Raw genomic sequence first — 16202 nt, forward strand, 5'->3', positions numbered from 1 at the left:
ACGAGAAGGGCCATCCTTGTTTACTCCTTGGAGCTTTTATTTGTCTCTGGAGCCAACGAGAAGTGGATTTGAGAGGAATAATCTCTCACCGTTCCGCAGCTGTCTGAAGGCCTTGAATCGCTCCTGTTCATTGGTTTTGTGCCATGTCTCATTGTGTAGTGAATAGCTTGCCATTCAGTAGCTCGGGTATCTATTGGAGATGTGAAACATTTCCGTTGCTGTCTGAAAAGCTGAATAATACTCCACCAATGATTCACATTTTGAAAGTCACAGTGATATATTTGAAATGTCAATGCCTAAGATACAGTAAAAGAGTAATTATTGTATGACCCGAGGCATTCATGGTTTTGGCTTGTCACATTACGAGCATAATCATATTACGCCGCACATAACTAGTGATAACAAGAGAATTTATGACACATAATTGGCGTCACTCCACAGTGCTGTAAATGTTATGATGTTTTTTTCTGACGCTCTGGCTCTATAAATAGTCACGCATGCATGTTTTGTCTTTGCCGGCCTGTTTTATTTTGAGCCGGTCCAATATATGTTTACAGTGCTGCTGGTTCCTGGAGTGCCTTTGCGAGCAGAGCTGTGGTTTCCTCTTCCTCTTGAGAGGCTTGTGCCAAAGGGATACAAAACCCTGAAAGCAACATCTCACTTCTGATCTGTGCACACAAGTGTCAAACACAGCACCAAACAGAAACAGCTGTACAAGAGCTATTAATATAACCTCACAGCTCGGGAGGTGGAACTTTGTTGCCCCTTTTTTTCCACTCCCCGGATAGTCATTCACAGGAAAGTATTTTCACTTTCTGCATGAACATGTAAAGTGAAGAATGGCAAAACCACTAAAGCGATGGAACTCCCTGTGAACTGCCCGGAGACTGTGTTTACAGGGACGACCGCAAGCCAGTAACAACAAAGACAGGTTTTGGCAGCAAAGTTTTAATTGCCATGCCTATTAAAGAGCCCTGCCAATGGCCTCTTTTGTGTTATACATTAACATGAAATTGGTCCTGGAACGCAGTCAGACCAACCAAAGCAGCATGTTGAGAGCCAAGTTCAATAATACGTTTTGAATAAAGATCTGATGTGTTCTCTTTGGTTTGATGAAATGGAAGGAGATGTCCATCAAGGATGGTTTTGGAAGGAATGAGAGCAGAGTGTAGCGATTTCAGAATTTAATTTCTCCAGTTTTTATTTGCCCAAGTTTGCTCTTGCATGCTTACATAAATGGTCCTCTTTCACATTGGACCAGAACCTCTTGTAAAACCTTAATTCAGAAATGATTCAATTTTACTCTTTAAATTACTTAATTTACCTTGTTCAGCAGACTTGTCATTTCCTTCATATGGTTTTGCCTTATATTTTAGTTAGTATTCTGGTTATTAGCTGCTCATTAATATATACGTATATGTATGTAATGGTTCATTGCATTCATTCTTCCGCAAGTATGATTCACAAACAAATGACTGAGCTGGTTCTTTTTAGTGACTAAAAACACACATTGATTCCCATTTGAATGAACTGGTTCGTAGTGAATCAAAAACATACAACGCAACCAGTGTAGTATGATTCCCAAATGAATGACTCTTTTAAATCGGTTGTTTGTAATGAATGAGACTCAAACAGATTGATCAGCACAGTTCAACCACCAATTCCCGAATTAATGATTCAAATCTTTTTTGTGAATCAAACACATGCAGCTTATGCTGTACTCAAGGCTCGTGATCCACTTGTGATTTTTATGATGCAAATTGAGTTGTCAGTAGTATTTTACCAAAATTAATTAATGAAATTACTACTTTTTTTGTGCTTAATTTATAATTAAGACCTATTACTGGATTGCATTTAAGCGACCTCTAAAAAGACAGTGAAAAGTCATTAAAGTCTTTAACACCTTTTGCGAAAAATATTTTTTAAAGTATTATGTGGGATTGCAATTTCTTTTTCCAAATATTTCTTTCAGAAAACAGCTATAGAAACATTAATCTTATGAGTTGAGGAATACTGGAAGACAATACTCAATTATTAGATGATTTAGTTCTCTGCATGTTGGTTAACGATGACAGAAATGAAAACATCCTATTGGACCAATTTGTAGTGTGAATCTTTCTTTTTTCTAAGCATCTGCCTCTTGCCTCCATTCCTTAAAACTCTTGTCATTGTCCCCATTGAGAGCTGAGAGAGGCTCCTGGACACCATTTGGCATCCAAACATCCAAGTGGTTGGACGCCTCGTCCTCCAGCGCAGCCCCTCTCATTTCACACGTCTTCCCCCCCATTATCATATCAATTGATGCAGCTTGTAGTAGACAAAGTGAGGTTATGGGAACCACCTAGAGCAACATGCACCATTAAACATCAATGCAATGCGTCTGGCACATATGCAAGTTCAGCCTTGTTTACCAAGATGGAAGACTGGCAGTGTATGTTTCTCAAGCTCTAGAGCTCTCGGGCCCTCCCTCTGAACCCTAAATCAAGTTTAAATCTGTTTTACACACCAAGGTTTTATTGTATTGACATTTGTTCCATGTGGCAATTTACATGTATTTTAATAGGCAGCGTGTGCTTGTGTTTTAAGATATTTTTTATTGCAGCATATAGTTTTTTATTGGGGACTCTGACCCTTGGATATGTCCTAATGTTGTACCATGTACTTCTAAGAACCACCTCATAATTTTTTTCCAGATGACTCACCATGGCTAGAATGTTTGGACATTTCCCAGCATGCCTCTGGTGCGTGACCTGTCATCAAAGGGCAGAGGGGTTAGCCTGTGCTAGTACCTACATTCTCACCGTGTTGAAGTGTGTTTCCTCTGCTAACACCCTCACATATCTGAAGAGAAGAGTGTCGTTGCTTCATACGAGCCTTAATCGTCAGTTTGATGTCCATTATTGTCTAGAGCCTCTTCAGTTCAGTCATGGGTATCAAAGGGAGGAACAGTTAATGGCTATTTTTTTTCTCTCACTCTCAGGCTGCGCTGTTTCTGAGTCATAAAAGGAAGTGGAATCAGGTCAGCCTGTGTACAGGAAGGAAGGAACCACATAGTTTCATTTTGAACATATTCATTTGCGTCTGGTCACTTTTTTTTCCCCCCTTCAGTCATTTGTCTGCAGATTTAGGCTCCACATGAACGAATGCAATTGCATTCTTTCGTAGTTCGTCATGAGGGAGAAAGCATGATATGACGGCAATGGAAATATTGTAATCTTTAATTGTGAAATAATAACTAGATCATGAGTTTCTGTTAACTTAATTCACACGGAAGATCCTCTAGTTAATCATTTCAAGAGGAAGGCGGGCGAGCATGCTTCATCGCCTGCATTAATTAAGCAAAGTTATTTTGCTGATAATTAGCTGGTTCTAAAAGGATCTGCTTTTGTGTAATGAATTATCAAAGATACAATCGCCAGCCTCGGTTAGGGAAAAACCGCTCTCACACAGCAGACATGTCTTGAGTGCTCTTTGTTACATCAGTTCAACGCCTTTGCTCACATTGGGTGATGTTTACGGTCTGTGTCTGAAGGTTTCCTCTGAAGTTCTTCTCACAAAGTGATGGTCCTTGACACCTACCGACTACAGTTAGCAGGTGTATACTTTAAAACCCTCTGTTGTTGCAGATTATGGGCTGTTTTGATGAAAGTATCATTGCAAGGGCTAGCTTAGACTGGTTTGAGTATTTCAACTTGTTCTGCCTCCTGTGTAAGGAAATGTAAAGCTTCATGCAGCATTCAAGTGGAGTATTGTAATTTTGAGTTACTCTCACATATATGAACACAGGAAGTCATATTTGCTTCTGGGATGAATTCTCTGATACCAGAGTAACAAAGGAAAGGGATAGGTTGACATCAAAAATGGCAGAAAGCAACTCTGCAGTTGATATCGATGAATGATTTTGTTGACAGATCTTGTAAGGACAAATGCTTTCTTCTGTGTTGTCGTTCATTAGAGTGTAAACGATTATCGAAAAAGAACAAATGTGAGGTGGGGACTTGGTTCAGTCCATCAGTCGTTGATTGGATCTTGAAATGTGTTTTTAAAACTATATGCAAGCTTGCAACTTATAAAAAATAAAACATGCATTAATGATGTTTTCATGCCTAATTTAATGCACTCTTCACTGTTTGGATTATTCAAAGGAACGATCATTTTAACTAAAAAAAATAATTAAATAAATGCACAAGTGTCAATGAATGTTAATATACTTTATTTTGGTAATTATAATAAAAAATATGCAGTTTTTACATAGTTATTCATTTATTTAATATTGATTCATTAACATTATTGTATGTAATAACTATTATTATAAATGTTTTTGCCTCTTTAGAACACAAGCCTGATAACCTAATAGGTTAATGTACCCAGTAATTAATACATAAATCATGTGTAAAAGTAATGCAGTATACTGGAGGATTCCGTTATGCTTGTCTAATGTGTCATCTTTTGTTTTTGTTTTGACTGCCTCCCACTTTTTTCCTAGACTTGAATGTGTAATGCGTTGTAATATCGACTGCCTGACTGTGGAGTAGAGACTTTCCACGTGCTCTTGAAGGCAGCAGTAGCTCAGTTTCTAATGGGAAATCCCAGCACTGGAGTGGGTTGCCAGACTTACCGCATGTGGAATTTTCTGAAGGTCCTCAAGAATCTAATATTGGGTTCTCTGAAGTGATCTTAATGCAAAGCAATGTTATATCAGCCTCATTCAACCCTAATGGAGGCTAATGCCATGAATAAAACACAAGCGTACAGCAAAAGGGGTTCGAAAGGGAAACGCAGGACAGTTCTTGCATTATTTTATCCTGAAAGGGACAGATCATTCACACTGAAGGCTGAAAATAGACTGATGCTGTCTTTCAAATGCTATTTTTGTGAGCAGATCCATTTTTGTGCAAGAATTGTCATGCTGAAGAACCGGCAAATGATATAATTGCCTCTCCTTAAGTTCAAGGCCCAGGCAAGGCTCTTATAACTCAAGTGAAACTGGCACATCCTTCTGTTCCTTCTTCCATGTCTTCACAACTTCTCCATCTTTTCATGGTACTAAGTGTATTCCAGCCTCTGTTACAGTATGTCATAGATGATTAGGATCATGCTAACCAGATTTGTTTGGGAGGACGGAATAAGCAGAGAACAAGGTGTTCCAGCTGACAAAAAGATGATTGGCTTTTAATTTTGTAGCTTTAAATCGACGCTTGACACTGAAAAAGTTCAACTTCTATGGGGAAAATAAACAGTGAATAATTTTTTTTTTGACAGCAGAAAGTCTTGCACGTCTGCCAAACAGCCATTCTGTGAACCAGGCTCATTTTTCAGCTCAACGAAAGTTTAACAAGCTCACACTTCCCGTGAACCGTCTTTTCCACAGGTGACAAGGTGGAGACATTCCCTGTCCTGGAGATCGACCAGAGCAAGATAGTGGACACCACCGGTGCTGGAGACGCCTTTGTTGGAGGTACTGTGCTACCAAGCCATAAAGATGTTCTTTCAAAGAATAACTTCAATACTTTAAGCAATAGTTTACCCAAAAATACAAATTGTCATTTTCTAGCCATCCTCATATTGTTGCAAACCTGTATGACTTTTCTTTTTCCTGCGAAACCGATGATGATGATTTCAATGGTTTTTGTCAATGCAATGAACGTCAGTGGTGTTCAGAACAGCATTTGGACCCTATTGACTAAAAAGCATGGAGACATTTTTCAAAATACCATCTTTTGTGTTCTATAGAAGAGACTAGTTCTATAGTTATATTTATTATTATTGTCTTTGTTATGATTAGTTCAAAGTCAAAATCAGTGGGCAGGGCTAAACAGGCAGTGATGTAGAAGCAGGTATTGATAATCATCTGCGGAGGCGGGGTTTAGCCACTCTATTATGTCATAAAGTGGCACATTCCACAACCTGTTGTTTTGGCAGATTGGCTTCAATATACGCTGTTTTTAGACTAACAAGAAAGTTTTGAGTTCTTGAAGGATGTTTTTATGGTAAAATTACCTTTTTAAATGTCAAAAGGTCACCCCTTTAATAATCATAATAATAAAATACATATTATGATTATTATTATGAAATAAATATTCATGCAAACATTATTCTAAATGTTTTATCCTCTCTCAATGACAAGGTGTGATAACTTAATAGATAAATGAACCCAATAGTTACTTCATAAATGACAGAAGAATCACAGTCAGCACACAAATGAATTGAAATACTGAAATGGGTATTCTAGGCTCGTCCCAGACGAAAGTACGTTCAATGGAAAATCACTATTGACAGGACAATTTAATCCAAGATTAGGTTTGATCTGTAACCTCTGGGAAACCAGACTGTGAAGCAAGAGCTCTGACACACAATGCTTATTTATTTCCTTCGCAGCTGCTGTGGAATGACAATTTGTAGATTAATTGTAGTTATGCTTCATTCATTTGGCTTAGTTTAATCACATGAAGCCGCCAATGTTCTATTGTACTATTTAACCTCAGATAACACAGTTAAGGGGAAATAGATCACTTTCATGATGGATTAGTGGAGTTTCCAGACTCCCCACAGCCGTTATCTTTAATCTGCGAGTATAGCTAATAACCGTGCGTTCAGATAGCCGCTGCGTGTCTACTCCAATCTGAACTGTGAAGCCATCCATCAACGCGGTTTGGCTCCCCATGAAAAACAGAAATATCGATGTTGATCAAGCCGTTCGCACGGGTCTTTCGGGTCGGGATAATTTATCTTCATACCACGCCTCTTCCACGGCCCTCTGCTTTTCAAAGGCCACGAGCCTGCTTTGCTAACACGTCTTCCTGTAGCTCTTCCAGGACAACCTTGCGACTAATAGAGCTGTGAGCGTGTTTGCTCAAACGTCGTATTGATTTTTTTTAACTCCTTTATCCGTTCCAACAAGAGGTTGGAGGCCAGCGCTCTGCCGTGTTGGAAAATGAATTTGCCAGCTGTTTTTCAATGCTCTCCGGCGCTGCTGCAGAGAGCAGAGATCTAGGTGGGAGGGATCAGAGCCTGGGGGCAGCTGGAGGATTTCTGTATCGTGCATCACTAAAGAGGGCCTTTTGCTTCACCTTTCCCCCTTCAGCCTGATTTCCTTAATTTTTATAAAAGAAAGTAAATGCAACAAAATCAATACCCGACTACGTTTTCTGAGCTAACATTTGCCTACATATGTTTATGTGTGTGTTTATGCACTCGGATGTTTGTGCATGTGTGCGTTCATATGTTTGTGCACGCTCTTTGATTAGGATCTGTCTGTCCACTCTCTTGCGGATCTGATTTGGGTCTGTTTGCATGTGTGTGCAGGTTTCCTGTCTCAACTGGTACAGGATAAGACCTTTGAGCAGTGCATCCGCGCTGGACACTACGCTGCTAACGTCATTATTCGCCATGCAGGCTGCACATTCCCAGAAAAACCAGACTTCCACTGATGGGCTGCTGAGAGACCGGAAGATACAGCCGTCCGAGTGTTTTATAGGACTAATGCCTTTTTTAATTAACTTTTTTTTATCTTCTGTTCCTCTTTCCTCTCTTGTTCACTGCCTGCCTTCTGCTGTGTCACATTAAAAACCATTTACAAGAGAGGCAAAAGAGGAATTTCTCTTAGATATATTGATTTGTTTTTACTAAAGCCATTTTAGTATCACTGTTAAGAGTGATGAACATAGCCAGCATCTTTCCAGATGTGGAGTTTGCTAACAAAATTATTGTAGTTGTAATTAGCTGTAAAAAAAAAAAAGCTGAAGCCGATATTGTAAAACCTACAGAAGCCAGTTTGAATCATTTGAACTTTTTTTTTAAATCAAAGGCTTGTTTTATCTCAGAAATGTTGTTGGCCAGTCTTTCTGTTGTAAGCCAAATGTATTTGTGGGAAACACTTGAATGTGTCACAAACTGCAAAAGGAAACAAATAAAAGGCTGTATTACTGCTTTCACTTGTATTCTCTCCCTAACCTTATAATTATCAATGTATAATGGGTGTTTAAGCTTGAAATGTATTTATTTTGTGCATAATTTGTGTTTTTGTTGGCAGAGATTTTAGACTTTGTTTTTGGCCTGTTTTACTCTCGCTACATCTCAGCTCTGTGTCCTACTGGATGGGTAGAAAGCCTCCAGCTTCTACCTGTCCTCTTGATGACAGTGGCAGGCCTGCATTGGTTCATCTCTGTGATATGGGATGAGGAGTAGCTATTTGTGAGCATCATTAGAGAGACTCAAGGTACAGCTGACCCTTTGTCCCCGTATGTGACAGCAATCATAGCAGATTCAGGTTCTGTCACTGACAAACCTGTTTGGGCCCTGGCATCACTGAGCACACAGTTTTAAACAAGCCGTGAGTCCATGCCAAATCTTTAATGACAGCGAAGGACAAAGTCCTTGAGCACTATTTCACATTTTCAGCTCGCACACACAGTCACACTTGTGTTTTTTCCACTCCTCTAATCCTCCCGCTGTGTATTTTACAATGTTGCTGGGTGTTTTTAAGACCTGCGAAAGTTGCCTGTGAGGTTTATAAAATGTAAGTTGATTCACAGGTGTGTTGCTGTTGGACAACATTTCAGTCAGTAGGTGTAGAAGACATTAAGGAAGAACAAAGTCAAACAAGAAGTAAACACTTACAGTTGTTTCTGATATCGTTGAAATTTTGGTTCCAATTTATATTAGCCGTATGTACTTGCAGTACATTTAAAAATTGTAATTTACTTGCGTTCATGTTGTACTGCAAAACTTTTGCTGCTGGATATGGTTAAGTTTGGGGGACATGTTTAATATATGGGAAAGTTTTATTGTATAAAGCACTATATAAATGTTACTTGCTTAAAAGGGAGTAGGTTAAGGTCAACAGTATAATTTGATTTATTTACAACTTATTACATGCAAGTATGATTTAAATACAAGTACAATGTAAATACATGTATCTACACAATAAGTGCACTGCATAAAGGCACTTTATATAATATTTAACTTCAAACTGGATATCTCTAATCAGTGAAATCTATCAATTAAAAACACTTGCTATATGTGCGTTATCTCAAAAGTGACAAACCGTATCATTTTAGTTGGAAAGCAACAGGCACCGTTTATTTAAACCAATGACTCAGACCAGCTACTGTGTGACCTCATTTAAAGTTTATTCATTTCATGATGATTGATGCTTGATGTGCTTACAGCTGTTTGGTTTGGTCCACTAATAAAGCAAATATTGTTATTTTATATTATTTAAAAGAAGAAAACCATCTAGACAACAATCTAGGAAATTGATCATCTTTGCTTAGTTGACACATTTAACGCAGTTGTATTTTAGAATTTAGAAAAGTGCGCCAGTATCTGGAGGGTCCTTTTTTTTTGAGCTGATCTACTAACCCTAGTGCAGTTAAACCCTAGTGCAGGGAATTCATCCTGCCTCCGTCTGAATGGGAATATGACACTGCCAGTGGTTGAAATATGCAAACATGAATAATTCCAATGTATCTGTGTAAACTGTAAACAAATGTATCTTCCCTTTTGGCATACAAATAAGTAACAAAGAACTGCAATAGCCACACACATTACAGGGCTACAAAAAGGGTCTTGGGATGAAATTGATGCGAGTTATCGACATGTGAATTGACAGGTATTATGATCAAGTGCAGCTGATCAAAAACAACGTCTCTAGTGGTAACTTTAAAATAAAAACGTCATATAATAAACTAAAAAGTGGATCCAACTGAAATAGTGTAATTATATTAAGACAGTATTAACTGTTGTGATAGTATATAACCCCAGACCAGCTGCTAGAAGTAGCTCAACCTGGTGTTTCAAAAAAGACATCTGAAGAAGCCCACCCTTTGGTGTCAGATCACCGTGATCAGGCTTTGGAAGCCAGTATGAAGGCTTTTGCCAAAAGGTAACCACATCCCACATGGCTCAAGTTTTATTTAGTGTGCAATTTGTTTTCCTCTCAGGCACAGTAAAAGTAGCATGTCCATGGTTCAGATTGCTCTGTAAAACCAGATTTTCACCCCAGGGCGAACCCATGGGTTTTCAGGTGCATTTGCAAACTATCAGTGGGTTTTGTTGCAAATTTTGTTATGAAATGGTTTTGATTTAGTCCAATTATGTTGTTCCAACTGTGGTGTAACACATTTGGCTGTATTTAACTGATGCTGGTATTTATATTGCAAACAAACATCAATTACATGTGCGACACCTTCTGAGCAATTAGAAAGTGATGTATAATTAAACAGTGTGAAACTTTTATTATATAATTATGCATATATGCGTGTATTCATATGAAACTGATCTATGCTGGGTTATTACAAGTTTTATCGTCCTCTACAAAAACACAGCATATCAGACAGTATCTTGTCTTTTTTTCCCATGCAGTTTAAAATCTCGCATGATTGCGCGTGCTGACTTGGAGACGATTTTGTACGCATAGTGTACATTCAAATCCCAATAAGTGATATTAAAAGTTTCTTTTTCCGCTTCACAGACAGGGCAAATGATGTCTCCTCTTTTCCCACCCATTCCATGTAGTCTGAAACAATATACATTGTTTCCCAATGAGCGATGTGATGTCACATAGCGGTTAGCGCGAGTTAGTCCTCCTCTGTGGCTGATGGAGTGCCGAAAGGGGAGGGTACTACTTTGTCACAGACTCCTATGTAGATTAACCTTTCAATTAGTTGTTATCAGGTTTCCTCTGCCTACGCGTGCGTTCATCTTCCGAATCAAACAGAACCCCATTGGATTTATCAGGCTACTTTACGCATCAAATAAGCCTGTTTTTATTGCTTATACCAGGAGCGTGGAGAGATCGCGCGAGGAACTTAAAGGTAAATGTTCGGCTTTGCCAGCGTTGTCGGGCATTTATCTCGGTGCTGTCTTGTGGTTGGTGGCATGTTTTAATCGTTCAAGTTTTAACTTGTCGTGAGTGATGCAAGTTGACGCAAGCAGAGAAATTAATTCGGGCTATTAAGGTTATTGGGTTACGCGAACCGCGCAAGTATCTCAAGCTGCTGCTTGACCCGCATAAATGGAATTTTCCAGATGCTATCTGTTCTCAGTTGCTTGATCTTGAAATATGAGTGCACATTGCATGCTTTAGACAGAAGCGCATAAACCAACGGCAGTCATCATCGCTGTTTTCTTAGTGTTTCAGAATAACGGGAGAAATGATATTCCGTGGATTTTTAAATGTTGCCTATTTTTCCGTGCACAGTACCTTCGTGAGGATATGCGCGCTCGATAGTTCATGGCCTCCAGTGTCTCTTGTAAAGTGCAAACTAATTCTTATAGCCTACTAGATTACAGTGCACACAGTATGGGGAATGCCAGGGATAAACCGAGTACTTGGACTAATTATTCACCATTACATTATTCTCCAAAAAGTGTGACTAGGTCGATCTGCTTATATTGCAGTGTCGTGAGATGCTCGTTAGGGGGAGCCTTCTTAAAGGTGTAGAGCGAGTTATGGCTGATCTTATATTTAAAGAGCCATCAAGTAGTTTTAAAGTCATTAACGTTACATGATGATAAAATATCCCTGGGAACTGGTTTTCTGATGGGTTAGAACAGCAGGTATAGCATTCCATACGCAGTACGGACTAAAGAGCAGTTGACACAGGGGTAATTGTTTAAATATTAAGATACTGTCATTTTTTACTTCTCGTGTTGTAATAATCCCGAATGACTAAAACATTTTGATAATATGCAAAATGACAGCCTTCAGTTACGGTTCACTTTTATCGAATGTAAAAAAAAACAAAACACTGAAAATAAATAATGATCAAGGCTGACAGTTCTTCACTGTCTGCTTCATGTCTCAGATTGTGCTCCACGGAAGAAAGAAAGTCATAGAGGTTTGGAAAAACATGAGACTTGAGTAAATGATGACAGAATGTGATGTAGTACTATCCCTTTAAGAGGCGGGTCAAGTGATTATTGACAGATTATACAGCCAACCGATTCCTCGAGAGGCCGAACTGTTTCCTTGTGATTGACACTCCGGTTATCAAACCAGGGGTACGTATTTGCCCTTTCTAACCAATATTAAAGTTTCTTGGGCGGGACCGTCTTTGTGAAGGTAAGGTTTAATGAGACTCCATTGGGTTGTAATCAGTGTCATGTCGGATTCATGTAAACTACAACATTGTAACAAAATGGCGTCTGTTTAGTAACGCGACCGGGAAAAGCGGCGAAGTCACCTGATCTGTCCAGCGTGTTAAAGCGTCCAGAAAACAAGGTTAGCGAGACCGTGGGTTAATTGATTTGTTGACTTTGTCATCATAAATTATAGATAGTCATCTGTCGGAAGTAGTCATAAAGCATAACCTAATTTAGCCAGCTTTAGCTTAGCGTGCTAGACTTGAGCTCCGGGGCTGTTTATAAAGCCGATGCTGGAGATATAAGACGCTGAATGCTTTTGAGATTCGCCTGACTTTAGCTCACTATATCGGCTTTAATAAGAGGACTCGAGCTGAAGTACGAATGTCAGGACGAGTTTGTGATACGTTGTTTTATTTTAGCTGTCAGCATTGCAGATGATGTTGCTAGACTCTTAATGTGAAATGTCATGGCCAAGTCGTAGTTTGTGACTAAAACTAGGAGAGTGTTTACGTTAGACGAGGTTTAAAATGGATTAAATAAGTGTCAAATCTTAAACAGCGCTGTATGTTTAGTTTTTAAGTTTGTTGAACACCCAAGATGAGTCAGTTGATAAATGAGACTTTGTTTTACCATCAGTTGTCTTGTTTCTGTATGTTCTTCTAACACTCTGTGTGTTGTCAGTTAAACTCGAGTTATTTGGTGGTTATTTAGCTGGCTAACCGAGTTGCGTCGTTCAGTTTATTTACCGTAGTGTTTCTTGGATCTGTTTAGGCCGGATTTAATGTCTCAGAGGAATGGGTCAAGTGGTCCCCTTTGAATGTGTTAGAGGGTTTTTATGTAACAATATTATGGCAGATAAGTTGTGGTTGTTTACACGGCTGCTGCTGGGGAGCGGAGGGATTCTTGAGAACTTGTTCACTGCGTGTCACCTGCTGGCTGCTCGCAGCACTGTTCTTCCCTGCTTTTTACACCATCATAAATCAATGAGCTTAATGCAACGTTATGTTATCCATGGTGTACTGTTTTAGCTAAGAGCTAAATGCAAATATATATATATAATGAAAAGTATGTGTTTTGAGATGAATGAATGTCAATGTAGTGAGCTCCTTAGCTAGACTGCATACATGGGCATCAGTAACACATGCAGTATTTTTGCTGTCAAGTTAAGGAAGGATTTGAGTAAAGTGGCTTGCATTTGATCATAATGTGAATTAACATGTTCATTTTAATATCATGGTTGGGCTGGTTTGTCTGGTTTGGACTGGTGATTTCCTTTTATGGAATGTGTGCACCCAACAACAAAGTCACATGTTCTATTTATAAGAACATATATAATAAATAAATTGTATGCTATATAAGGGGCACTGTAGTGTTTAACTAAGCCAATACACACACACACACACGCATGCATGCATACATACATATATGCGTGTGTGTTTGTGTGTGTGTGAGAGACCCTGGACCACAAAACCAGTCATAAGTAGCATGGGTGTAATTGTATCAATAGCCAAAAATACATTGAATGGTCAAAATTATAGATTGTTCTTTGAAAATGTTTTATATATATATATATATATATATATATATATATATATATATATATATTAGCATTGCTACTTCATTTGGCCACCTTTTTTCTTTTTTGGCACTCTCAGATTCCAGAATTTCAAATAGTTGTATATCAGCCTAATATTGTCTTATCGTAAGTTAACCATACTCTGATGCAAAGCTTATTTATTAAGCTTTCATATGATTTATAAATCTCAATAAAAAATAAAAAAATGACCCTTTGACTTATGTTTTGTAGTACATGGTTATATATACAAACACGCACATACATACGCACAATAATTTATATATTCATATATCAGATGTATAGTATTGGTGTATAGAAGAACCTTTTTAACCTATTTTACATTGTACTTGTGTAAAACAGTATGACTAAAGTAAAGGAGTGGTAGTGTTGGTTAGCCTAACCCCCTGGATCACACAGCCATGCCTATGTAACTAGTTCTGGAGTGGCTCTGGAGAGAGCGTTTGTTTTGTTGCAAAGTAACGTGTATTTTCTGTTTTTCTTTCCTAACACCCACAGGTGTAACACAAAAGGATTTTTCAGCGAGTCTTCTGACTTTGGATTTACAACCACAAGGGATTTTTCTTTTTTTTCTGACAAAAGGGAAAATAAATGAATAGCCAGTCTGATCTTTGAGGAGTTACATCAGTCCTGTATCCTGTTTGGCATAATGTACTAATGGCTGGCTTTTGTTTGTGGATGCGTTTTGTTCGCTCTTAAAAGGAAAGGAATGTATTCATGGATCACACCTTAATGAAACAACTTATTTCACCATGGTGAAACTGGCCAATCCCCTGTACACAGAGTGGATTCTTGAGGCTATTCAGAAGATCAAAAGGCAGAAGCAGCGGCCTTCGGAGGAACGGATTTGCCATGCCGTCTCAACCTCACATGGACTAGACAAGGGCGTCGTACTCCAGCAGCTGGAGCTCTCTGTGAAGGATGGATCCATCCTTAAGGTTACCAGCAAAGGATGCGCTTCATACAAAGACCCGGATAACCCGGGAAGGATTGGGGCTTTCAAGCTGGGAGGCTCTAGCCCGGTCTCGCTTGGATCTGTGATACCTGCAGGAGATCTGCGTCATGTGGATTGGAATAAAATCCTTAGGAGGGCTATCGAAGGTCTGGGCGTCCCGGCTGGCTCCTCTCTAAGGAACATCGAGAGATTCCTTAGAAGCCAGGGCGACCTGGTGAATGTTGTGGTGAACCCCAGGTTTCAGCAGAGGCTGAGGCTAGCTGCTAAGCGAGCGGTTAACAATGGGCGGCTGCTCAAGGATGGGCCACTCTACAGGATGAACAGTGGTGGGCTGGGAGGCAAGGCTTGCTTCAGGAGCGTGGGGGTCTTTGGTGTTGACCTCCCACCTGTGACACTACTTCCTCACGAGAGAGACCAGGTACTTTTTGTATCCAATCAGGCTCTGTGTGCTTGTCTGAAAAGCTGTGAATGTAATAACTTGCTTTATGGTTTTTGCAAATTCAAAGTCGCACAACTTATTTAAAGCTCTGTTACCAGTTTTTAACCATAAAAAGTTTTGGGAACTTATGGTTGTTAGGGAACCTCTTCATTCACTACCAAGCAGATTTGTGGCATTTTCCAAACCGTTTAGCTTGTTAGCTTCGAATGTTGTTTTGAGACCTCGGCACGGTTTTTAAATCTAGTGAACAAAACAAGTGTCAGGAACAGAAATACTCATATGTTGACATGCGTACTGGAGCCACCAGTGTCATTTAGAGGTTGTAACATCTAGGAAGTCAGTAGTTTAAGTCCAGTGTTTGTAGCTTTTCAGGGTCTAACTATACAAAAGTGGTTGTCCTGTTGTTCTGAATTGTTGAAATATCTTGAAACCATAGCCTAACTCATTGTTTAGGTAAAGGGTTTCTTCCCAATTCACCCCAAACCGCTGTCATCCACATGAGAGAACTTGGGATTGATTTTTAACATTGTGTGATTTGAAATGTTGTGTGAAAAATGAGTAGGCCATACTTTATTCCTAAATCATCTTTGGTTTTCTCCAAGATAGTTTTCTAAATGAGGGCATGATGCTCTGCAGATGTTGGAGTTGCTGTGCGTTATTGAATGGAGGAATTTTTTTTTTTTATGCAGTTACTGTGTTTGTGTGTTCTGTGTACTGAAGCTTCATCATCCGGACCTTGCTGGGTTGATTTCCATATTTAAAAATCTTAAGTAAACACAAAACAACACAGGGCTCCAAACAAAAAAATTGACTTGGGAGCCATTGGCTCCTATAAGAAAAAAACGTAGGCGCCAAATGATTTTTTTAGGTGCCACAAAATAAACATGTTTTATGTGTTTTATTTAAATTTATTTTACATTTTAACTTTTTAATCATACTGACGTATTTATGTATCATCTTTTGTTGACTTTATCAAAATTTTAATCCATCTTGTAGATGACCTGGGAATGAAGGTTCACTTAAAGTGGGAGCTAAATGTCTTTTCCAACTTGAAATATACAGTCATGCGTTATTACACAAAATCTGTACCAATATCATGGATCATAAGCATCACTTGGCCCCTG

General features: G+C 39.0%; 2 protein-coding genes across 4 annotated transcripts in view; both read left to right on the forward strand.

Annotated features, from left to right (window-relative positions):
* Positions 1 to 7934, forward strand: part of LOC128026211 (adenosine kinase-like) — a 176284-nt gene extending 168350 nt beyond the window's left edge. For both annotated transcript variants that reach the window (XM_052613066.1, XM_052613065.1), the window contains 2 exons: positions 5372 to 5458; positions 7306 to 7934. In XM_052613066.1, coding sequence (XP_052469026.1) covers positions 5372 to 5458; positions 7306 to 7430 — 212 coding nt within the window. In that variant the 3' untranslated portion in view covers positions 7431 to 7934. The remainder of the gene's footprint in view (positions 1 to 5371; positions 5459 to 7305) is intronic.
* Positions 7935 to 10622: 2688 nt separating this feature from the next.
* Positions 10623 to 16202, forward strand: part of LOC128026213 (histone acetyltransferase KAT6B) — a 36619-nt gene continuing 31039 nt past the window's right edge. For both annotated transcript variants that reach the window (XM_052613067.1, XM_052613069.1), the window contains exons 1-2: positions 10623 to 10817; positions 14183 to 15057. In XM_052613067.1, coding sequence (XP_052469027.1) covers positions 14437 to 15057 — 621 coding nt within the window. In that variant the 5' untranslated portion in view covers positions 10623 to 10817; positions 14183 to 14436. The remainder of the gene's footprint in view (positions 10818 to 14182; positions 15058 to 16202) is intronic.

Source organism: Carassius gibelio, chromosome A13, assembly GCF_023724105.1.
Source record: "Carassius gibelio isolate Cgi1373 ecotype wild population from Czech Republic chromosome A13, carGib1.2-hapl.c, whole genome shotgun sequence".
In the NCBI taxonomy this organism is placed as follows: domain Eukaryota; kingdom Metazoa; phylum Chordata; class Actinopteri; order Cypriniformes; family Cyprinidae; genus Carassius; species Carassius gibelio.